General features: G+C 37.8%; 1 protein-coding gene across 2 annotated transcripts in view; it reads right to left on the bottom strand.

The window, feature by feature from the left end:
- The window catches only part of asap3 (ArfGAP with SH3 domain, ankyrin repeat and PH domain 3), a 27,305-nt gene extending 2,027 nt beyond the window's left edge, over positions 1-25,278 (bottom strand). Inside the window, exons 1-24 of one of the 2 annotated variants that reach the window (XM_082142514.1) lie at positions 24,864-25,278; positions 19,970-20,042; positions 16,026-16,171; positions 13,006-13,080; positions 12,420-12,469; positions 12,145-12,268; positions 11,209-11,294; positions 10,825-10,900; positions 8,858-8,944; positions 8,634-8,743; positions 7,644-7,713; positions 6,916-7,003; positions 5,446-5,494; positions 4,962-5,128; positions 4,275-4,408; positions 3,603-3,694; positions 3,302-3,482; positions 2,609-2,694; positions 2,406-2,521; positions 2,183-2,250; positions 1,720-1,824; positions 1,207-1,411; positions 776-998; positions 56-266 (exon numbers count right to left, since the gene is read on the bottom strand). In XM_082142514.1, the coding sequence (XP_081998640.1) occupies positions 56-266; positions 776-998; positions 1,207-1,411; positions 1,720-1,824; positions 2,183-2,250; positions 2,406-2,521; positions 2,609-2,694; positions 3,302-3,482; positions 3,603-3,694; positions 4,275-4,408; positions 4,962-5,128; positions 5,446-5,494; positions 6,916-7,003; positions 7,644-7,713; positions 8,634-8,743; positions 8,858-8,944; positions 10,825-10,900; positions 11,209-11,294; positions 12,145-12,268; positions 12,420-12,469; positions 13,006-13,080; positions 16,026-16,171; positions 19,970-20,042; positions 24,864-24,989 (2,748 nt within the window). In that variant the 5' untranslated portion in view covers positions 24,990-25,278. Of the gene's footprint in view, positions 1-55; positions 267-775; positions 1,035-1,206; positions 1,412-1,719; positions 1,825-2,182; positions 2,251-2,405; positions 2,522-2,608; positions 2,695-3,301; positions 3,483-3,602; positions 3,695-4,274; positions 4,409-4,961; positions 5,129-5,445; positions 5,495-6,915; positions 7,004-7,643; positions 7,714-8,633; positions 8,744-8,857; positions 8,945-10,824; positions 10,901-11,208; positions 11,295-12,144; positions 12,269-12,419; positions 12,470-13,005; positions 13,081-16,025; positions 16,172-19,969; positions 20,043-24,863 lie in introns of both variants that reach the window. The other variant, XM_082142513.1, reaches the window with a different exon arrangement.

Below are 25,278 nucleotides of genomic sequence, written 5' to 3'. Positions count from 1 at the left end.
AATATATATAAACATTATCATTTCTCAAAATAAAGATCATTGCATGACATTTTACCATGGCATTTTTGCGTGAGCGAGGTGGCGGCAGTATGACTGGCACGCTGTTGTTAGCATTAGCATTAGCTGGTGGAGGTGTATGGTTGGGAGCTCCGCCCACTGGACTGCAGTAGAGTTCCTCCTGACTGCCAGCACACCCTGGAGATGGAGCCGAACTCTTCCCTTGACTCCCGCTGCTCGTGCGGCGATACGAGGTCGTCTTCTCTGAGCTGCAGATACACATTTGAATTATATTTGACAAATCATAAACAAATACAGATTTTAATGGATTCTACACTGAATTTAGTAGATGTTCACATGGAAATCATATGAATTTTCACAATTTGATGACATAATGAATACATATTTTTCCAGCAGCTACTAACTAGTGTTTAAGTTTTTATATGTAATTGCAAACAAAGAATGTAATACAATAATGAGGAAACTTCTGGCCATGTAAGATAAATGTAGTATAGGATTACAGTTGCTGCGTCTGAAATCGAATACTTCCTTACTATATATTATGCAAAAAACAGTACGCCAAAAGAGTAGTATGTCCAAACTGGTAGGTCACGCGAAAGTAACAACATGGAGGATGTAGTACGTCCAAATTTCATTCATACTACCTGTATTCATATTATATAGAGCGTACTTTTTTTAACAGTCGCATGGTAAATTCAAATTCATATGTAATACCTTCTCAGACAATACGCGATTTCGGACACAGCGAGTGACTAACCTGACGGGTCCTCTCTGACACTGTGGTGAAGTGGAGTAATTTTTGCCCTCTGCCCCAGAGGAAGGTCCCTCCCAGAACACCGTCTGTCTCGGTCCTTTTGACGGTCCAATGGTGTGAGCGCGTGCTGATGTCAGTCCAGAGGACTCGGTCCCAGGGGACGGGGTGCTGATTCTCTGAAAGCAGCCAGTGGGGTGGGAACTCTGGCGGTAGGGGGCGTGAGTCTCTGGAATGGAAACCGAGATCTGAGGATCTGAACGACCTGTGGGGACACAATTTATCTTTGACCTTTCTGTGGTTGTCTGGAATAAACTTGCATTTCTACACATTTCTCATATGCAAAGGAGGCACAATTCAGCTTCTCAGAGTACATCTAATTGCAAAATTCCAGACTTCAGGTTTCAAAAGTCAATTAAAGATAAACACTATCTCACCTCTCTGTATTGCTTTAGCTGGCAGGGGAGGTGGCATGGAGCCACCAGTGGGGGCGCTGTTGTTGGGTGGATTTTCATATAGGAAGTCAATGTTCTCATAGGTCCGGGCTGGACTGCTTTTATTTAAACTCCATGCAGACGAGCAGTGCCCATTGCTGCCAGTAGGAGGCAGCGGAGACCGTGAGCCCTTGGGATGGGGACTCACCTAAACAAATTTAATGAACATTGTTATAAAACACAACGAAGACATCTACTTTAATTTATTATCATCTACTGATTCACTCATATATTAATAATGTAATTTTTTTTTTCCATATTGCTGAACCTGAACATGGCTTTTTCATTAGGATTCTGTACATTTTAAATCAAAGAAATATCATGACTTCAATTATTTTATTATTAAATTTGAAAAATGCAAAATAGAAAATTTTTCACTCGTTTTTGCTCAGATACCACGGTACAAATTATAGTGAAAAATGCATATTGTTTGAAATAGTTAATGTCATTACAGACCCTTTCGTCCAGATCATCTTCACTGTCATACATGTCCTGTGGTGTCTCCCATGGGTACTCAACATGGATCTGAGAGTTAAACTTCCCATTGTGGGCCAATTCCAGCTAAACATACACAGAAAAAATTTGAGAAATTCCAGAGACTCACTTTTGACAAGAATAATATTTCACACTAGTGTCCTATTAGAGAGAGCAAATCCAAAAATTCAAATACAGCTCTCTATTTATTGTCAGTTTTCTGAACCTGGTTCTTCATTTGTCAACATTGTATTCGCTTTATGTGATGATACTATTATTTGCAGGGAAGGTGAGGGGAAGTTCCTTATGAAAACATTGTCATATGAGACTTCAGGATATTAAACAGGATAAAAATCAACCTAGAGGTAATATCTCTACAAACACATGCTCACATACACAAACACAAAGCAATTCAGCTGTTTTTTGTGCAATATATGATACTCACCAGTTCGATACACTGCATGTGCTGCAGTCTCTTGGCGATGTCAAGAGCCGTCTCACCCGCTGAGTTCACTACAGGACAATCAGAACAATGGAAGGGTCCAATCAAATGTCTGTTGGTCTATCAACCTCTCTATCTGTCTATTTATCTATCCATCCAACTCCCCAATCCATCCATCCATCCATCATGTTTATAGTTGAGTTTGTGTGTATGTATTATTGTATACCTGTGTGCAAAGCAGCCTTTGCTTTGAGCAGAAGTTTCAAACACTCAGTTTTGTTATATAATGTACAGTAATGAAGAGCTGTGTTTCCTTCAGCAGTCTTCTTTTCCAGACAGCCACTGAGAAACACACACACACAGAGTGGTCAGCTGATGGAAATCCTACTGGGTGCTGACAGATCTGTGACACTAGCAGATTTCTCTCACCAGTTCTGAGCTAGAAAATCCACCAGAGCCAGAGAAGTCTTCTCAGACATGCGCACAGCTAAGTGAAGACCGGTCTCCTTCAAGTCCTGTGAGACACAGAAGAGAACCAGATAAAGTTACTGGCTGCTGTCAAGCGGCCACCATCTCTGCGAAACGTGCTGTTGGATGAGGAGCGATAGAGAAGATTAATGAATTAGACGGTGAGTTGGTGTACTACAATTTTCGAATTGTGAGTGAGTACATATGTGTGCTAAATTAAAACGTTGGTTATTCAGTCACTGAATCATTCAAGTAAAATTTGCCAAACAACACACACAAAACAAACTCAAACACAAGTACAGCAGTCATTACACAGCTTGTGCTCACTTCCTGAGTGGGCCGAGGAGAGGGGAAATCTGATTAGAGACGGAAAAAGGAGATGAAATACAGAATTACAGAGAGAGAGAGAAAGAGAGAGAGTGAATGATGTGTGATTAATGACATCTAACCACACAGATGTCTTGTTTCTGTTTATACAGTTCAAACTGATTAAGAAATGAACATCTATTTAACTTAATCACAGGGAGTCTCATATGACAGATGGACTTTTCTGAAAGCTCAAAACATCTCAAGAGCATGTTTCTAAACCTGATCATTTTGTTATCACTGTGGATGCGGTGTATGTGTGTGTATGGTGGGATTGAGTGGTCTCACCTGTCCGTCAGGTGTGGCCACTGGTTTAGACAGGTCCTCTCCCTCTGCATAGAGCTGCAGCAGTGATGTGAGGTCTTTGCTCCTCACAGTGTCATACACATGGTACACTTCAGAGTGTTCTTTTGGGAGGACGTAGCGGCGCTCTGCGTACTTCGCTACAATGTACTCCTTCCTCGCTGTCCTGAGATGCACAAACAAAAGTGAAATATGTTTAAGACAAGGTTGAGCTACTGGTAAAGTGACAAAATGTTTTTTATTAATAATATGAAGCAATATATCTGAACTGCACACTAGGACTCACATGTCACTTTTTGGGAGGGGCTTGATTGCATCATTGGGTAGGTTGACTTCCATGATGTCATTAAACTTGGCATTTCCAATACTCACTGCCAACTGTGAACCAAAGCACAACTAATAAACAGATGTTTGCAGCAAACATACAAAACTAATAAACAGAAATTTGAACACTGCATTCATGCATCCAGCTTGATGTTTGGTAGTGTGCATTATCTGTAATCTAAATAATTACCTAATAAATAACACTCATGCCATGTGTGCAGAAGCACTTGCATTATTTTGCTTTACTGTCAAAGGTAAAAAGTTCATACTGTACAAATGCGCAGATGAGAACGAGTCACTTGTGAGTAACTGCTGACTCAGTCCCAGAGGATTATGGGTAAAAAATGTGATTTTTAGCACACAAAAAAAAAACAACAACAGTAAAAGTGCAGCTAGTAAGACAAAAATGGACTCAAAGAGAAAACTGAGCTAAATAATGTCGATGGATGGATGGATGGATGGATGGATGGATGGATGGATGGATGGGTGGGTGGGTGGATGGATGGATGGATGGATGGGTGGGTGGGTGGGTGGATGGATGGATGGATGGGTGGGTGGGTGGGTGGGTGGGTGGATGGATGGATGGGTGTGTGGGGTTGGGTGTGTGGGTGTGTGGATGGGCGGGTGTGTTTACCAGGAGCTCAGAGGTGCTCAGCACGTCGAGAGTGAGAGACTGAATTCGTGAGTGATGTACTCCGAGCTCCCGATGGATTCCTGAACACTCGATACAGGTGAGGATGCCCAGGTTAGTGGAGAGCCAGGTGGGATCTAAACAGCACATTACACTTTATTCAAAACATGTCTTTGTCAATCTTTAACACCTTTTGCAGACTAATAAAATGTTTTTCAAGAGTTCTTCATAATGATGATGCAGTAATTCTGATGAAAAGAATTATGCATTGCTTAAATAATTAATTCATCTAATAAATAAAATAAGAAATACATATGCAAACATAAATACGGCTTAAATGTCTCTCTAATCATCACTTTTATTTGATTTAGAACATAACACATAGGATTTCTATATTTGTAACACTGTAAGCGGCCATACATCTCATGTTTAAAAACGTGAGGCACAGGGCAGTGGAATGAAAAAACACAAGGTATAGATTAGAACATATTTTAACTTGAGTGCCGCATCTTTAAAATGCTGTGTCAAGCGCAAGATGCTACAAAAGACGAGTGCAACGATCAACCATGCCCGTCTAGCATGTTTACATAGAAAAACAATGGAAATGCTGCGCAATGGAATGCAAAAAATTTAGTGTGAATGGCCACAATCAAGCCGTATATAAATGCATTAGGATCCTATAGTCGAGACCTGGGGCTCCGCAGTCGCAGCAGGCCTCATTGCCGGGCAGGTTTCTCAGGCCTGAGATGACAGCTCGGACGAGTTCCTGCAAACCGCTGTCCTGAAACTGGAGCTGATCTCCACCTAGAGCCGTGTTCAAGGCCTCCTCCTTACTGTTCTGCAGCACAGACACCCATCTGGAGGAAGTCAAGTCACCTTTATTTATATAGTGCTTTATACAATACAGCTTATTTCAAAGCAGCTTTACAGTGATAAAAGGAAGACGGATAGAGAGGTTACAAAAAATATATTCAGATGTCTGCCTAACAAATAGTGACCTTTCAGATACATCCGTCGTGTCTTTAACCTTTCATTGTCTTTATCTTTCTCTTTCCTTTTTTATTCTATCTCTCATCTTGAGGAGCAGGTTTTGATCCAGCATGTCTGTACATGCTGCTCTGCAGTATGCTGTATTTCTCTGTGCAAGGATAAGTGTATGTGTGTCTGCACTTACATCATGCATTCTTGCTCGTCTTCAGCCTGGAAATGGTATGTACGATTGTCTGTAAGAAAAATGAAAGAGAAGAGATAAAAGAGATAAATAGAGTTTATGCATTAGGTGGGCCTCTGACGCAGTAAGGAAAACATGGAAAAACATCCTTATCTACAGGAAATAAACAAGAGAAAAAACGGTCAGGACTAGCCACTCAATACACCTGCTTTCTACACACACCTACACACCTAATTCTCAAAACTTTATTTACATACTTCTGAACACCTACATGCATGAAACGCCTCGTCTGGTTTAACGAACTATATTTCACATCAGATTTCCGTGAATGCATCACATCCAGGTCAGTTAAGCCATACTGGATTTTTTCCAGCCATGCATGTTCAATTCATCCCTGGCTAGTCCTTGGATATCTTCAGAACAGCATACTATTCTTATTATTCCTACAGTATATAGAGTGTCAATACTGTACATATTAAGCAAACACATTTGTCAAAATGTGCATTATAAAACACACTGCACATCCCACAATGCAATGTGCTTTCCAGTGAAGTGAATAAAGCAGATGTAATTGTACCTGCAATTAAGGCAGAGGATTTTTGAGTGCAAAAAGTGAAAGATGATATTTACACTAAGTGAAAATAGCTGTAATTTCTTTGCAGTGTAAATAGTAGTTAGATGCTATTTAGTCTATTTACTCTTTGCCAGCAAGGCGGGCTATTTGCACTCAGCAGTGTTGGGGAAAGTTACTTTTTAAAACTAACTGCGATAGTTACTTTTTATGGAAAGTAACACGTTAATTGTTCATATCTCGGCTGGGCTTACTTGTTTGTTTTTTAACAAAAATATGTATTAATTTAGATGACTACTGAATCTGTTTTAGTACAAGTAAGATGAGTAAACTAAACGCATGCTCACATTTAGTCTAGAACTACAATAACCATCATGTTCACACAGCGCTCCGATTTCTCTCAGCATTGGGACGGAAGAGATGACAGTCAATAAATAAGAAAACAAAGTAACTTGTGTTACTTGTTTGAAAAAACTCAGATATTTTGTTGTAAATCTAAAAGTAATGTGTTACTTTACTAGTTACTTGAAAAAGTAATCCGATTAATGCAACTCGCATTACTTGTAATGTGTTACCCCCAACACTGGCACTTAGTGTAAATAGACACTCAGAATTGTTCAAAAATAAGTAATTTTACAATTATTTAAACTTAAATTAAAATTAAAATAAATTTTTTGATTTACTAATATATCCGATAAAGTTGTGTGAGAGCAACGTCACATACTATTGCTTAAAATGTATCATGGAACAATGCCTACTGCTTCATTTACTATTTTCAGTGTATACATTGTATACTGCACACTACTTATTAAATAGTAAGCTAGTTTTCCATTCCCTTGTTTTCCAGTCCTTACCATACTATAGCTGAGAGGAAAAGGGTCAAAGGTCAGAGATCAACTTACGTGTAACTAAATCAAACGTTCTTTTTTCCTCAGGGTTGGGTCGCACCTGACATGTCAGGAGGTTGAGCTTTGCGGGTGGTCTATTGATCTGAGAAAGAAAGAAGAGTTATAATAACATGCTCGAAATGCATTCTCACTACATAGTGCATTCTTTATGTGGTCACTCACTAAATCAAATGCAAACAAATCTCACTTGCAATTATGGTGTGTGCAGGATTAATGCTAGAGATGCGAGTTTATGGTTGCTAAATCACTGAAGCTGGAAACACACACACAGACAAAAGTTTTGGTTTTTGACAATGTGGATGATTCCAGATGAAACTCCTTTATGTGTTTTGGCCTGTAGTTTGTGGTTCTGAAAGGAAATCACTAATACATGAGCGATGACTCTCTCTCATACAGCATGGGAAAATTTGATTGCATGTCCTGAATCTCAAATAATCGTTCTCTTGGAGACTCTTGGAACAGAGAGTGTTTTATAACTAATGTTGGTGTACTATTTGTGTTAATGAAACAATAATCACATAAGCAAGAGTACTGTTGCCATGATTACTGTTTAGAAAGATTCAGCCATATGATTTTATAGAGAAGGTTACAAACAAAAAGTTAAATCAAGAGTACTTTGTAATGCCCCGCAGCCAATCACATTCAAAGATTGATATATTATAAAAAGAAGTATGTATAACTGGAAGGTGTTGAGCTGTGCGTTTGTCTCTCATAAATCTCACCGTGCTGTGAGAAATGGTGAGGCAGCCATATTTAACCCCACACTTCCTCTTCTGCCAAACCTTTCTGATCCTGAAACACAACGATCATGAAAACCTTTAACAATCCACATTTAACATTCATCAATATTACCTTCATACCTCCATACCAAAGGTGTATTACAAAGAAACATTAAAAATATGCTTTGAAATAACAATGGGGTGATTGGGTTCAACAGAAAATGTATTCATGTGAATTTTCAATATTTATACCAATATAAAAGCAAATTACTTTTAACTATTTTTTTCCTCGCACAGAAGAAATCATCTAATTTGGGGGTCCATGGCATCGAAAAAAATTGAAAATGTATAGGGTAGATTACCATAAAAATCATGAAAGCAGAGATAACTAGTAGTAAATTAGTTCTATTGGCTCAGCAGCCCACTAGTAAAGTTACAATTAAATGACAACAAAAATGGTGATGATATTTATTCTCACACTGATCAAAACCTAAGTATTCTGGGTGGATGTGGGCATGTGTGTGTTGTGAGCTGTAGTTTTAAAAGAGTGCAAGTAAGACTGTAGAGCAGCAAGAAACTAACCCACATTTAATAGACAACATCTGTGTGAGAGGAACACTGAGACAAACACACACACACAGCTGTGGGCCTGAAGTCAAAAAGCTCAAACTGATGCTTTATGCTACTAACTATCTGTGCTCCATGACTCTCTCAGGATATTATAAGTCATTCCTTCATTTATTTTGCTCTCAGCTTAAAAATAGGGGCATATATATCATTACACACACTGAAAGCTGTGTGGAGACTGTTTCCTGAGGAACATACACTCAACCCCATGTGACTAAATGCAAACAGGAGCTGAATACTACATCATGTCTGGAAAACCTTGAATAAGTTCAGGTAATAAAAATAAATAGTTCCGACTGTTGTTGTTTTTGGGGAGGGTTTGTGACCTTCTTAACTTTGGGAAGTAGACAGTGACGTTTTACTCACCCATCGCTCTTCTTAAGAAGGAATCCAGATTTCTCTGTGCCATATTTCTTATTGCCTTGAGGCTGGTGGATGCTATATCCATGGCCAGAGTTCTTCCTATTTAGAAAATCCTGGAATGACACAGAACAACATAATCATCATCATCAACAACATCATCATCAACTTGCTGAAATATAGTCTTTAAAACAAGACTATAAGTGGTGAATTCAGGGAGTGAAAGTTACCTCTTTGCCGTCCACCTGTAGTTGTGTTCTAAGTGAGTCGCGCAATTGAGAGAGCTGCTTTACTTCTTCATCCTGCTCATGTCGAACCTGTGAACCAATAAAAGAAAAGTGACATGGGGCTTGCTTTTGTGTAATGCAATGTAACCAGTCTTGGTATTGGTTAACATAAGTTATACACATAAACAAAAACACATTTGATAACAGAGATGTTATAGATGACACAGACTAAAGGCTTACACTGGAATACATCCCTCCACCATTTTGTAATGAAGTCCAGGACCAAACCAACACAGCCAGAAATCCTGCATTGCTTAAAGCCTGTTGAAATTATGGCTTTGGCTCCCAGAACACAATTCCAGCAATTTCTTCTACCAATTTCCATTAAATACTTCTTTTTTTTAAGGAAATAATTCCTCTCGGAAAGCTGGCTTGTGGTGGTTTCATTTTTGAGTTTCACTTCCTTTCATGTGCTTAATGCTGATTTGTTATGATCAAAGGAGGACAAGTTGAAACGGGAGAAATGACACTTCAGAAAAGTTACCCAAACCAGATCTGTTATAAAACACGATCATCTCAACATAATTTCTACATGCCCCATCCTGCCTTCTCCTCATAGTAACAACAAAACGAAAAACTTTAATACAGGAAATATAATTTAATGAACACTGTTATTGTTGGGTGATATTCACTCTAGACCAGATCATATCTCTTTACAACCATGACCAGACAAGACTTGCAGAACACCCTGTTTGCACCATGATGCAGCTTGGAAACATCAACTGATAAATACTGAATATAATGTTTGTTTTAAAACAGATTTTGGTTTATTCTTAAGGGAGATTAAAATGAGACAAATCTAAAGAGTCTGGATGCAATTATTATAATAGCTGGTCTTCAAAACTTTGTGACTTTCCTTACCATCTACTGTCTGCATAGGCAGCTGGTTTCTAAGGGAGTATCCAAACTGTCATGAAACCACACTTTTCAGAACTCTTTGTGTCATACTTCTGTGTAGTGAAAAGTCACTCATGAAAGCAACATAGCTTGCTAAGTTAGTGCTATAGTCTAATTAGCATAAAATGGTAACACTTTAATTTAAGGTGACGTAGTTAAAAGTTGTACTTTCTATAGTAATAACAGTAAATTGTGCATAATTAAAAGTAACTAACCCTAAACCAAACCCTAACCATAACTTGAGTAAGTACAATGTAACTATGTCACCTTAAAATAAAGTGTAACCCATAAAAACACATAGCACACATAATGTAAAGGGAAAATAATCAACTTTTAATGTTTTTATCAACATTTTTCAGTACTCATCGAAATGCATTTTGGGATTGCTTTCTCTGCAGAAGATACATGCAATGATAGTTTTTAAAGAAGAAAAATGTTGCTTACTTTTTTAAACAGTTTATGATGTATTAAAATACTGTTGAGATGGGCTGCTTACTAGATTTTTTAACAAAGCTAACGTGTTTGCACTAAAAAAAAAAGTTACCTGATATTAAGTAGAAAAATTCATGAAACGTAACAAAGAAAGTTTCAAACTCACTGTACATGCCAGACTAGACATGTAATATCAAATGATAAAGTGATAATCTTCCTTGAAAGGAATTTAAAGATTCTTATTTTATGCTACGACTATATGATTCATTGGTCATGACTAACATGAGAAGTGAGATCTGTTTAAAAACAGGTGTGTATGTGTCTGAGCAAATTATCTGGCTTTCTGCATCATCCAAAAAAACAAACAAGATAAGCCATTTTATCTACTCATCGCCTCTCTAAATCAAAGAGGAAAACAAAACAAACACCCTAGTTAGAGCTGCTCTTCATGATCCAAAGTCAAAATGTATGAAATTTACTAACATTTTAAAAAACATTGAGATATTCCTGAAACACACATTGTAAATATTTAGGTGTGGGAATCTGAATCTGTCAGATAATGGGTTTGACAAGTCTATTACCGTATGTACGGAGGCTGCTAACTTCTCCACAAATGGACCAAGATTCTCTGCAGCCTTCAGTCCATCCTGGAAAAAACTGAGAACACACAACAGCAGTGTTTAGCCATCTCAAATGTCAATGACATCAATGCACACACCCACAAAGCCACAGCAATTCAATCCTTACAGAGTACTGTTGAGTGAGGAGCAGGATTAAATCGTCACAGTACAGTTATTCATATTAGTCTGTGATTCATATACTGAACCCAGTATTACAAGGGGCCTTAAGACATGGTTAAGCGTAGTGTAAAAAGCCTAGTTTTGTACTAAAGCCAATTTAGGTTAAATTTGCATCTGAAAAGGAAGCTGGTGCTTCTGTAGGATGTGAATTAGTTTCAGACGTACTTAATTTGGGCTTGAAAGTACTTGATCAGGCTCTGCAGCAGATCTGGACCCTGACGAACTTTCAGCTCCTGAATCTTCAGTAAATACTGTCAAACAGAGAAAGAGAGGGAAAAAAAGGTCATTTGTCAGCAGTCAAAGGTTAGTCCCACTCTTGTGTCCCAATGTTGTGACTCAGTTAGAGTTGACAAATTTAACAGAAAATCACGTAGTGTATAAACTTTTTAGCTTCAGACTATAATTCCATCCAGTCAGAGATTTTTAAACATATTTGATATGTTGAGCTGGTTTTAGAACACACATTGTAGATGTGGAAAAGGCAATTTTACTCTATGCATATAGATTAATGACGGTCACATGGTCAGTCAGTTTTGGAAGAAATAACGCATGTTTCCATTATAAAGAAAGCAAAGTGGAGACATCTGGAGCTCTGCGGCTGGGAAAGGGACACTGAAAATCCCCCTCTCTTTTATTATTCCTCCACTTCACTCCTTTCCTTATTCTTTCTATTACCACAGCTGGGTTCAAACGGCGTAGCCCAAATTCCCCGCTAACTGCCACGCACACAGTATATGGAACTAGGACATGTTGCCACCGAGACATGTGGAGTGAGGTCATCAATAACCACAGATACACACACATGAACACAATGTGGTCTCAAAAAGGACTGCCTCTCAAAAAAACACCCCAAAGATTCTTGGTTTTAGGTGACTTCAGACACCGCCACACACTTACAAAATTTGCAAAGTATGTGTTTAACACAGCAGAGAGGTTAACAAGCTGAGTTAACCCAGGAATGACCTGCTAAGGCATGCTCATACAGCTGTAGTAACCGCACTTATTCTCCCTGAGACGCGCACACAATGTGGTCTTGGTCAGGTTCATTTTGCACACGTTTCATAGTCTGTTAACTGGCCGCCCTCCAACAGCCTCATATACCTCACACATCTGTAGCTGGAAGTTCCTTCTTTCTCTTTCCATGTCCTCCACTGTGTCTGTCGATTCCAACCGGATCAGCCCATACTGTTTCTGTTTCTCCCTCTTTTCTCTCTCCATCTTCCCCCTGAAAAGCCAAAATGAAAAACGGAAAAATAATATAAAGAAACTCAAGTTTAGCAGGTGGACTTGTCTTTCAAACAAAACCAAGTGGTAGTCTTGTACTAAATGTTATAGGAAGTTGTGTACGAGGAGAACAATCTGACTCTGAAACTCACATTTTAGCATCATAATCCTTCCAGCTTTTCTCCATCTGCTTTTTCAGCTCCTGAAAAGATAAAGTGGAAGGCAGTGTATATATACCCACCACACACAAACACCCAGTGCTTTTGGATATATAATCACACACGATAACGTTTACTTTGTGTCGCACTAAAAACTTCATGCAATAGCAAAGGCCACTCCACCTCATTGTGGAAAATTAATATTGTGAAATCCATAATATGAGGGTGTGTATCAAAACTTGATCTCAGAGCCCTGTGGTACATCTCCACTCATCATACAGGTTAAACGCATAAAGAAAGGTGTGGTGCAGCAGCTACTGCGTATCTAACATTAGAAAACACAATACCCCAAACACAAGCCACATGCCAAAGATAGCTACAACACTTCATCCAATGAACAAAACAACAAAACACATTATTGTGGTCTCTTCAAAGGAATGAATCCATCTTCCTGATCTTTATCTACCTGATCTGTTTAATTGATTTCAATTATACTAAGCTGGGGTATAAGGTGAGGTTTTTGACACATTTAGTCCAGTATGATGTGACGCTGTGACACGCAGGTGTCCGTTTCACTCACCAGCCTGCTGTCTCTCAGCTCTGTCTTCAACACATTCTCCAGAGGGAAGGAAATTATGTTGTTTAGGTTTTGCACCTACAGAACACACAGAAAGAACACATAAAATCAGCCAGTCACACACTCAAGAGCAATCAGGTTTGCAGAAATAATGGAACAGAGACAGAAACCAAAAAGAAAAGTTTTTTTCTTGAAAGTCGATCAGAATGTAGTTCAAATGTTAATGTAAACTCTGACTCCCTTCTCAATAGTGAGTGCTCACATTTTTACCTGGCAAGACATAACCCTCCCTATAAAGTTCAGTCTGGAGGTACAAATGCTCGCAAACCAAAAAATGCAAAAGTTAAACCTCTGTTTGGGATTTCTCCTTGGCCAAGCACATTAAAGTGCTGAGCAAGTATAAATCTTCCTTAGGAAAGAATGTGTGAGAAAACCCACACCAGGACGAGAGAAGAATCAGACTGATTCATTTCAAAACAAGGACAGCCTTTTTGGACATATGAAACATTTTGCACATGTACTTTCAAATACGGTGACCGGGAGGGGACATGTTCGGTTCACTTAGTTTTGTCGTGGCCACAACATATAAACTCGTGGGAACATGATAATTACATTATTACACAACGGTATATTCATAATTTATTGATTCTCCATTATACTTCTTTTTACTCTTAAATCTTCCTTTTAAAAAAGAAGAAGAAATTATTCATTTTAATTTTTAATTTTTTTGATTGAACTAATCATTAGCTTTTCATCAACTCAAAATCCCACTGCAGTTCTTTCATTGACCCCAGTTTGGGAAACCCTGGCATAAATAATGCTTAATGCATTTCATGTTGTTGATAAAGAATGGAAAATATTTGCTTTCCCTTTGTTTTTTTCTATTTTAAACAATATAGTACACAATAATCCCATTCAAATCTAAGTGATAAATGAGTAAGGTCAAAAGTAAACAAAGTAATCAAACAGTACAGAATACATTACCTAAAATTAGCAATCTACATTACATTACCAACTAAATTTTCATCATCTAATTTGTAATCAGACAGACTACAATTTGCAAATAATCTACTAGGATTGTGCATTATATCGGCCACACACTTTTACACTCAACATTAAAGATTAAAGACATATTATGCTACATACATTATGCACCTCATTATGGTGCTGGATATGGATTTATTAACCTTGCAAAATGGATGTTATACATATAAATCTTCATGAATATGAAAAATGGGCTTCACTCTGAAGGAAAGTTATGGCCCCCACACAAGGGCGCTAAATCAAATGGAGTTTATTTTCTTAGCAGAGTTTCTGTTGTATTTTTTAAGCTGAGGTTCCTGTCTCTGGTGATCGTTTGATTGACAGCTCAGTGGTCAGACGCTGTCCACTCATGCTCTCAGGTCTGGTATAAATTACCATCACCATGGAAACTATCAGTGGGAGGGATCCGGGCTCTGTGGTTTGAGAGGCCCTTGCCTGCAGCTGTTGAACCCCTGCTGACACACACACACACACACACGCACAAACTCAAAACTACCTCTCCCAGTCCCCTGTGTACTTTGTACAGCTGGAAGTCTGTTTCTTATTCAGAAATATATCGAGATGACAAGCCGCACAGACACACACAAGGTGCTTTTTGAATAATAATACTGGCAAGTCCAGACAGTACTTCAATATTTCCCACTCAAATAGGGTGGAAACTCTTCTTGTTGGCCTTGAATTATACAGGTGATTACCCATCTACGCTTCACTGAACTTTATGCTGCAACTGGAAGATGTTCCTTAAATAACTAAATTTGTGGTCAACCAATGTGGTTGTCAATGACCAATGTGGTTTTCAATGACCAATATTGATATTTAGAGAGCAGGATGGGTGGTGTTTGGGTGTGGGAATGTTTAGGCACCTCACAATCCGATCTGATTCTGTTTCTGAGAATCAGTTTTAAAACATTTCTTGATCTACATTTATTTCATATTGTTTCGAGTTTACCAGCTTCAAAAAAAATATATATATTTGTGAATTTTTATTAAATTACTTGTATAAATATTGCTTCAAAACTTACAAGCAAATAAAAAGTAATAAAGGGGAACAAATAAACATTACAAGCAATAAACTAAAAGGGATTTCATCTGAGAGTGTTTTGAGTGTCTGAAATAAATCAATAAATCAATAAATATATATATATATATATATATATATATATATTTTTTTTTTATATTTATATATATATATATAAATATATATTAGGGCTGTCAAAAGATTTATCGCGATTAATCGCATCCAAAATAAAAGTTTGTGTTTACATAATATATGTGTGTGTACTGTGTATAATTATTTTGTATATATAAATATACACACATGCATGTATATATTTAAGAAATATTTACATACATATACTGTATATATTTATATATAATTTATATTCTATATAAATATAATTGTTTTATATATAAATAACACATTTTTCTTAAATATATACATGCATGTGTGTGTATTTATATATACAAATTTAATTATACACAGTACACACACATATATTATTTAAACACAAACTTTTATTTTGGATGCGATTAATCGCGATAAATCTTTTGACAGCCCTAATATATGTATATATGAAGAGTTCAGATGCAAAAGCCTCTAAGTGCCATCTGAAATTTTCTCCTAGAATGATAATTTTTATCAAGCTCGTATAAGTTCAGTAATTTCACTTAAATCACAATTAATAGGTCATTTTCTTTGCCATTTAAGTGAAATTACTGAACTTAAATATACAAGCTTTACAAAAATGATCATTCTAGAAGAAAATTTCAGATGGCATTTAGAGGCTTTTGCATCTGAACTCTTCATATATATATATATATATATATATATATATATATATATATGTATGGAGTATAACTGTTTTCTCTGCTGTACAGTACTGGCCTTTAAGAAAATTGGGATCAAAAAAATATTCTTCAGTATTGTGTCCCTTTTATTGTGTTTTTGTAGTTTTAACTCAAGATGGCATCCAGCTCACCAGGTTCTTGAAGAGTGCAGTGATCTCTCGCGTGAACACAGCCAGGTTCAGGAAGCCTGTTGAGATCTCATTATTATCCTGCGTCAGGTGACTGTTCCCTAGATTCTCCAGAACCTCTATGTACTGATCTTTATTCTCCACATGACCTGGGAACACAACATCACACAATCAGCATCAAGTCAATCATGTCACTGACCTTTCTACAGATAACAGAAGTCAATACGAAACTGCGTTTGCAGCCCACTTCTTTTCCGTAGTGTGACATTTCCATGTGAAACAGGATATTGAATAAAAAAACAAATGTAGGGTGGGACTTGATTTTATCCATCAAGAATTGACTGGTGGACACTACCATTCAAAATCTGAGGTCAATACGACCTTTTTGAAAGTCTCTAATTCTCACCAAGGCTGCATTTATTTGAACAAAAATACAGTAAAACCATTAATATTCTGAAATGTTATACTTTAAAGTATAACAGTATATCATTTGTCACTGTCACTTTTTATCAATTTAATGCAAGAACAAACACTAATTTTGATGCTACAACTCTGTAATTTTTTGTAGTGAATTTTGAACCTTTATCAATGTTCTGAAACCGTGTGACCTTAAAAACCTCACCGCATGATCAAATGAATAGAGGAAAACAGGATTTTGAGATACAGAGCAGTGAAAATGATACCAGCTGAAGCACAGTGAGTTCCTGGCAAGAATACTAAAAACACCACAGGCTCCGACTGCACTACAGATCAAGGAGCTCTCAGCTCTACTGCTATTAAATAAACAGGTACACTTAGACAAGAGCCAAAGCAAAGCCAAACCATCTTCACTTATGATGATCACAAGTATTTGTGGGAACACATGCTGTGCTTTCCAAGGGAACGGCCCTGAAATTAGCATACTGCGCTATAGCTAAACATGACATTTTAGCTACACATTTTCCTGAATTGAAATCCTCTGTTGTTGCTGGAACAACATCCTACTTGTGTACATCACATTGTTTCTGTAGGATAATAGAGCAATTTTTTTTACTTTATTTAAATCCTACAGGAGAGGTTTGAGCAATGGCTTTGCAGTTAGTGCACATGACCCAGACACGATGGCTCGATGCTAAAGTGGGAGATGCAGGTTCAATCAGGCCTGCATTGTATCCTGATCCAATTTCATCTGAATAATTTCCTTTCTACTGTAAAAAAGGACACCACAAAAAACAAACAGGACAAATTAGCATGCCAGCCTATTGATTTTTACGTCAGGAAATCAGACTCTGTAAATAGTCTGGGAATGTAATATAATTTCCTTAATAGACTTGCATGATTTGGTTTTGGGTTGGAATAAAAAAAATTTTCAAGACTAGACAGGAGAAGAAAAAACGGATGAATTTATCAAAACTTTCCAAAAAATGACATAAACCAAGGGGATTTTTTTCTGTAGTTAGTTAATCGGATGTCTAGTTGACACTTCCTCTTCTGTGGACTTCAATCAGCACTGTTTTTCCAGTGAATCAGTCTGGCTCAACAATACCGCACTTTACTCGCAGCCGCCAACACTTAGAGGACATGCCTTCCCTGATCTGGAAACAGTTTTATTCTCTCCAGACAGGCATCTGTCAGCACTTTTTGTGAACACAATTTTAATTTGTATTGTTTATTCATTTCTTGTATAAGACCATGATCTGTTCTAGAAACGGTGGGTGAAGCCCAAATTAACCTTGACACAGATCCTGTTCCAGGGGTTTTAGAAAATTGTCCCTTAGATCAACACTTTAAAGCGCCTGCCACATCTGTGTTAGTGTGAGTGTGTTTTAATCAACATATAGCCCACGGCCAACGGCTCTGTTTTAAACTGTGACACTGTTAGGTTACAGACAGACGCACATATAGACTAAATATACAGCTCTCTAAATTACCTGCAGCGAGTCTCCTGTCATTCCTGCAGTGAAATCATTCATAAAAATCACTCAGTTTGGGGGATTTCTGGAGAAAATGCTTAACTTAGGAAAACAAACTAAATTAACTCAAAAATTAAAATCAAAACCTTTACATGCCACCTGAATTAAAAATTTCACACAATAGCAATAACACCACAATGCTGAGAAATTTTACGCCATTAACATTTTTAAATGATACTGTTTAGTGCAATAATGTTGGCAACTCTAAAATACTAAACCTAAAGGAGAAAAAACGGTTACTTGAAAACAAAAAAACAAAAACAAAATTGAAAATGATAGAGTGAAAACTACTGAAAACATTTTATCACACTAAATAAAAAATGTATAACAATGACTTTAATAATAACAAGGAAATTCAAATTAAAACTTTGTTTAAAAGGTTTATCCAAATCTCTCTCCCAAATATAAACAATAATAACAGTGACCTTAGTAACATCACTAATAAAACAGATGTTTTCGGCCCAAAAATCTCAACAGATTCTGGACTCAAACACTGGTTTCTAACCAGGATGAATAAAGAGTAAAACCTGCTTGATGCAGAACCGATAAATGCAGTAACTCTGAATCACTGATATGAAAACAGCATTCACAACTTCTCACACACAAACAACTTTATCCTGGCACAGCGAGAGGGATGGGGTGAATCATCAGGTTCAAGTTAGGACTCACTCCAAAACTAGTAAGTTTAGTTACACCACAAAAACACAGGGGCAGGAAATTGAGGCCCCTCAATAGTAATGTTACCGGAATGAGACATCTGACTTCAGTTAAAAGAAAGAGAGAGAGAGTGAAAGAGACCATGAGGGGGGGGGAGATGATTAAACATGTGGGGTCTACTTTGCGTTTAACTGAACTGTGACTCACAGAATTGAGAAATGGGGCACGCACCCTCAGAAATAAGAAGCAGGCAGATCTGAGACATGCTTCCCAGAAACCATGATCATTCCAGTCAGGACTTTTTTTTATAAGCGCCACACAACATTATAAATTGCGCACTGGCCAGGTTTGTGGAGCAATTTCTTATTTAAGAGAGAAGGCGCAGACGCAAACACAGATATTCCCCTGTTATTTCAGTGTATGGTAAAGACACTGGTCAAATCATGTGATATAGTTTCAGCATACATGCAGCCAAACTGCTTACAGAGGGGTAACCAGTAGCCACATGCGTCATGCTGCAGGATGGACAGAATAAGGCACCGAAACTGTATGTTTAACACAGCGTAGGGTCATTAGGAGACCATAAGAGAACCCTAAGGTTAAATAAAAACAGTGAAGCAAGTTTCAGTGGCTGTTTTCTACACTCTGACTCAGTGTAAAAAACAGGAAATCTGCTCTTTTTATAGATATTAGTAGTTTTGAAGTCAATGCAAGTCTGGGCCCCAACTACTGTCATATTTCATTTGTGTGACAGAGAGGGTGAGAGAGAGACTAAGAATGACCTCACTGTATTTTTTAGGGAAATGTGTTTAATTTTTTTTCCACAAATTCAGCTAGCCTTTAAACATACTTCAACATCTGACGTAATTTAATTAAGCATGTTTATGCCATCATGAGCTGACGGTGATGTAACAGTCTGGGAGGCTTAAATACTGAGTGATAGTGAACCAGACTTCCTAAAGATCTCTAAAAATACATATTTTTGCTTATGTACTAGACCAGTGGTTATCTAGGTGGCCTCAGCAAACTTCTAAGGGGTCCTCAAGATGACTAAAATAAGACAAAACAAGCATTACAAGTCATGTAAATTAATAAAATCGGGCAGAAATTGTGTGTAAAATCATTATCCTTAATCTTTGTCCAGTAAATTATGAACAATAAAATAAATTCATTGGATAAAAAAAGAATGGGAATGACAGAAACTAGGAGTTTTGGGCCTTCACATATTGTTGTGGACAATGGGGGCCTTGGAGTCAAAAGGGTAAAGAATCACTGTACTAGACAAAACAATTAAACAAACTAACAAAAGAAACGGCAAGAATATAAGACCACACTCACTGAGTCCAGAGTTGTGGATGGCCTTCACAATTTTCTTCATCCTCTGTAGAGACATCTGGTCCTGCTCTAGAGACTGGCGTAAGACAACAGAGAAATGAGAATAGACATTAGAATAGAAATTCATCACTGGCCTCAACACCAACTACACTCTTCAAATTAATCATTGACAAAAACACAAACATGTTTATCTTGTTGCGGGGCAACACTTGACTTTTCTTACAGGAAAAACATCAGAATAGTTGTCAAGCAGTCTTTCTATCACACGTCAGGCTACTGTGATGATGTCAGAACCGTGAGCTGTGAAGCACAGGTGAATCAAGCCTTACGAAATACAACAACATCTCCTAATGACTCAGAACAGACACTATTTACAGTAAAGAATTAGTGCAAGAGACAGAAAGAGACACACCTCCGTGGGAATTCAGTTCACTGAGTTCAAATATCACTGGTTTATTGAGTGATTTGGTCTATTAGGATCACATCAGTTGTTTTACCTCTTTGGTCAGAAAGAGTCTGTCCCCAATGTAAACATAAAACTTGAATGTGTATATCATAGGGCTTGTTTACATCTGGTCACTTCATGTGTTTATACTGATGGGATAACTATCTGATTTGTTAAAACGGTTCCATTTACACTTGGCCACATAAATGTGTCTCCGCAAAACGGAGATAAATCAGATCTTCAGAACTAAATGCAAATTTTAGTTTGTGAGTTTACATCAATGAAAGCAACAGATATGAACTGCATTTTATTTATCATCAGCTATGTCAAAGACCGCAATAGGAGAGAGTGTGGCAACAGCACTAGTAAGATTATTTAGTCACACTACTTTTACATTAGATCTTATGATGATTCATATCTGGCTATAACATGTCATATAACCTCTAACATGCTTTCACACATTTATTTTTTTACATTTTGGGAGGAGATCAAAATTTACATATTTGTTTTCAACAACCAGATGCATTTACACTTGTCCAGTTTCGTTTGGAATGAGTCTCAAACATCCTGAAGTGGTTTGAGTGATTTTTTAAAAGTGCTTCGGAGGGCATTTACACCTGGTCATTTCACGATAGGATAGCGATCCGATCAGAGAAAACGCATGAAGTGACCAGGTGTAACCCCATAATGAAGGAGTTTTAAACCATCTTGAGTTTACATACTGACGTCTGCTGCTGTCTGTAAGAGATTGTTTAGTCTGATCAGTGCTTAATTAATCAGTGTCAAGACAAAGCATTCTTTAGTTATGTTCTGTTTTATTTCTCTCTGTAGTTTTTTGGGCAACATCCCAGACACACGGACTTATGGGATACAGTGATGTGTAACAGAATCTCACACGCTAAACACCAGATAGGTTAACGTTTTTAGACACAGACAGAATCAAACACATGACTTCTTGTTTACATTAGTATCAGAATATTTCCTCAATCTACATTCTTCTTTTTTTTTAAGAAAAAGCTTGTTTGTGCATGCCCAAAGATGTCTGAGCATGCAGGTTCTTCCAGAGAAACACATTATATCCTGCTATATGCATTTTTTTACTTCCTTGTGTTATTTCCACAGTTTACTTGTGAATTAGTTTCATTTTCCAGTTTTTCCTAGTATGAGGAAAACCCTGAGCAGTGCTTCTTTTTTCCCTTTTTTTTGGCAAAACTATTTATCAAGTGTTCTTTAAACAACACTGATGAAACAGAGGGAGGACAAAACTCTTCATCAAAAGGACACTTCCCACATACACATCTAGTGCCATCCAAAAAAAAAAAAGGCGTGCATTTTAAGTACGTACTAGTAAACACATTTGAAAGTGCCCTATTGAGCGTGTTTGTGGTCATCTCAGGATAACAGTTTTCTCAAAAAGTTTCATCACTATATCTAGACTTCAAAAGTTATGTGTGGGTTTGGAGAGGACTTAAACCACATGATGGATGTCAAATGAACAGTAGAGGACTTGTTTTTACATATTGTTTCATGAAACTACAATAATTAGCTTTGATTTACCATCCGAACAAACTGATTCACTAAAACGATTCATTGGTTTCTTTAAGGCCCAGTGAAGCATATGACTTTTTTACATATTTAGTGAAACGCTGTTGTACATAACAATTTTTGACTTGGTTACACATTTTAGCAAATTCAGTTTAATCCTGTAACTCCAATCATGCTCCTAACTTTTTGTGCCAGATAAATACCAATAAATTAAAATTAAATCATCTGATTGTAATGTTTTTAAAAAGTTATTGCCTCCTTAGATAACTTCAGAGTACTAGTTTACTGTTCATTAGTGACTTGTAGTGTAGAACCTTATGAGCGCCAGAGAGACAGCAGAATGGCAACATTAGGGCACTTTGTAAGGTTCACAGCCCCTTAAACACAATGCCCTAGCATAGGGGGTGTCTAAACTTGGTCCTGGAGGGCCACTGTCCTGCAGAGTTTAGCTCCAACTTGCTTCAACACACGCCTGGAAGTTTCTAGTATGCCTAGTAAGACCTTGATTAGCTGGTTCAGGTGTGGTTCATTGGGGTTGGAGCTGAACTCAGCAGGACAGTGACCCTCCTGAGTCCTGAAGCAGGATTGGACAGCCCTGCCCTATAGCCAAATAAACTCTCAAGCACCAGTCACTGTAGCCTCAGTAAACTGATGACACTAGATATGTGACCCTGGTAGGATCATACTATGCTCAAAGGGAGGGAGGACAGCCATAAATACATCACATCTGCACACACACACATATAAATACAAACATAAACAAACTAAGTGTTATGTTTTAATTTGAGTATCAAGTATAAATTCAATTTAATTCCAGGGGTTTCATTCTATCTGTGGCCTCCTCCTCCAGATCACTCAACATGCTGCCAGCCTTAGCCAGAGTTTCAGCAAATGGAAACATAAACAAACTTAGTCTCTCAAACCCAAACAAGCCTTCAAACGCTGACCTTCCTAAAAACACACTCAGTTCCACAAACATATGTTGCACGGTGCACCTGGGCATTAAACACCACTTTGAAGCTGTAGAAAAGACTGTAACACACTCACAACTTGATATATTTGCACAAGTAATCTGTACATGTCATATCCGCGCCATCAGGAACTGAGGACTGAATTTATAATACTGAAAAAAAAGAGAGAAAAAAAAAATACTACCACACATCTCTGACTCATTTAAGGAAAGATGAAGTTACTTCCAGTCTTCTCTTATCATAAAGAATTGAACAAAGGATATTTCCACAAATACCAAGTTTCCAAGTGCTGCTTAAAGGGAACTATAGTTTACTCAACCTCATGTCATTCCAAACTGGTTTGACACAATTGGTTAAAGGGGCGGTACAATGCCCCTTTCACAAGATGTAAAATATGTCTTTGATGTCCTCAGAGTCTGTATGTGAAGTTTTAGCTCAAAATGCCCCACAGATATTTTTATATAGCATGTTAAAAGTGTACATTTTTGAGGGTGAGCAAAAACGCACCGTTTAGCGTCTGTCGGACTGTCCCTTTAAATGCAAATGAGCTGCTGCTCCCAGCACAGAGGGCGGAGCTTCAACAGCTTGCACTCACACAGAAATGCACTGAAAATTTCAAAAACTTTTAGCCTTTAATGTTCAAACCGGAGTCAGACAATGATGGAGGAACTCAAGAAGAGGTGACAACATGTAGAATGCAACAGGACGTTTCTGAATGGTTAGTTGATGAATTTATGTAGCTTCTTGTCTTAAATATACATCCATGACTTTTAATATTTTGGCTTTCATCACTATTTATCTTTGTCTTTCTTCAGAAAAAAATATGACCAAAATCAAAAATTTGAGCCGGGGAAGTTTCTGAAATTTGCTTGATTTGACACGGAATGACTCTATATTATTAACAAAGTATAGCCTATACATATAGTTTTAAATCATCCTGTGGCCCATTGGAAGTTTTCTGAGGCCCCCTAGTGGGTCCTGGCCCCCTGGTTGAGAACCACTGCTCTAGAGAACTGCCGTTCCTGAAACCATTTCCCATGAAAAAGGCGGAAATAAATGAAAGGCTTCCACTGTCATGACATGCCCACTGGCATTTTCTCTTTTCTCTATCAATTTCCACACAAATGCCTGTAGATGAGCTGGCAGCTAAAGACCCACATTAGGTTTATAAGACCTGTACTGACTCTGTTATCAAACCTACTTCTCTTTAATTATCTAGGCTATATTAACACTATTCCTCAATGAAATTATGCAGTTGTTAAGAACTGTGGGGTTAATCTGTGTTTGTGCCCATGTAATTTCAGTCTCACTGCAACAAGTCCTAGAAAAGCGCCCTGAGCAAGTTAAGCACTTGAAAACAATCTGTGTTTTCCTTGTTGTTGTGACTCCTATGCCATGCATCCCCTGTCTCCTAACCACAACACGAGCCCATAAATGTGCAATGAGGCATTCGAACCACTAGTGTTTATAAAAAGATTCACTAGCAACAGGTTGCTAAAAGGCAAAAGGTCAGTTCTGTTGTTCACACTGAAGAGACAAGTAGCCTAGTTCACATTACCTATAGCCTACTAGCCTTTGTGTATGGACATAGACCACTAACCTTGACAACCAGATGTGTAAAATTACACTTAGTCTTTCCCCAGATTGTCCTCAGATAAATTATTGTTATGGATTCAAAAGGTCGCCCTGACTGAAAACAATTTAATAATTAAAAGATGGACCATTTTATTGTCCTGCGAAGTAACTGCAGACTGCTAACAAAACTTTCATTAAGTTCGGCTAAATTCTAAATAATACCATCTTTCTCATATTAGAATATCTTGAAATCTGTACAAGTAAAATGTTTCCTGTGTCAAGAGATTTTCACATAGATTGAAGGACAGGGATTCACTCAGGTGTTGTCCTCCTCCACCTGCACACAGGTAAACACCCTTACCTCTTCGAGTGTGGCCACGGTGCTCCGACAGTCGCTCATTTTAGACTGAAATCCAGAGCTTCCCGGGGACGACAGGTCCTCTTTCGCCAAAGAAACGAAATCCGAGATACTTATCTTCTCCGGCATGTTTTTAACTGAACCAACCGAGGAACTTAAAATCCCAGCAAACGTAGTGAAAACAAACACCTCAAGATCAAGCAAAGTGCATCTCCATTAAATCCTTTAAATCCACAAGTAAGCGTGATTGCCAAAGCAGGGGAAATAAACGTTTCATATCTGCAACCAAGCGCGAAAACGTGGATCTTCTCTGTGCTCCGCCGTGTGAGAGAGTCGGTAAAGTTTCACTGCGCCGTCGGTCTACTTTTTTTCCTCTCTTGGTGCCGCGCGAGCGTTCAATAGCGCGTGCCGCGTCCAG

This window comes from Leuciscus leuciscus, assembly GCF_965113295.1.
Source record: "Leuciscus leuciscus genome assembly, chromosome: 17".
Lineage (NCBI taxonomy): Eukaryota > Metazoa > Chordata > Actinopteri > Cypriniformes > Leuciscidae > Leuciscus > Leuciscus leuciscus.
Note: the sequence above shows the minus strand (reverse complement) of the source record. Positions and strands in the feature narration are given on the sequence as shown.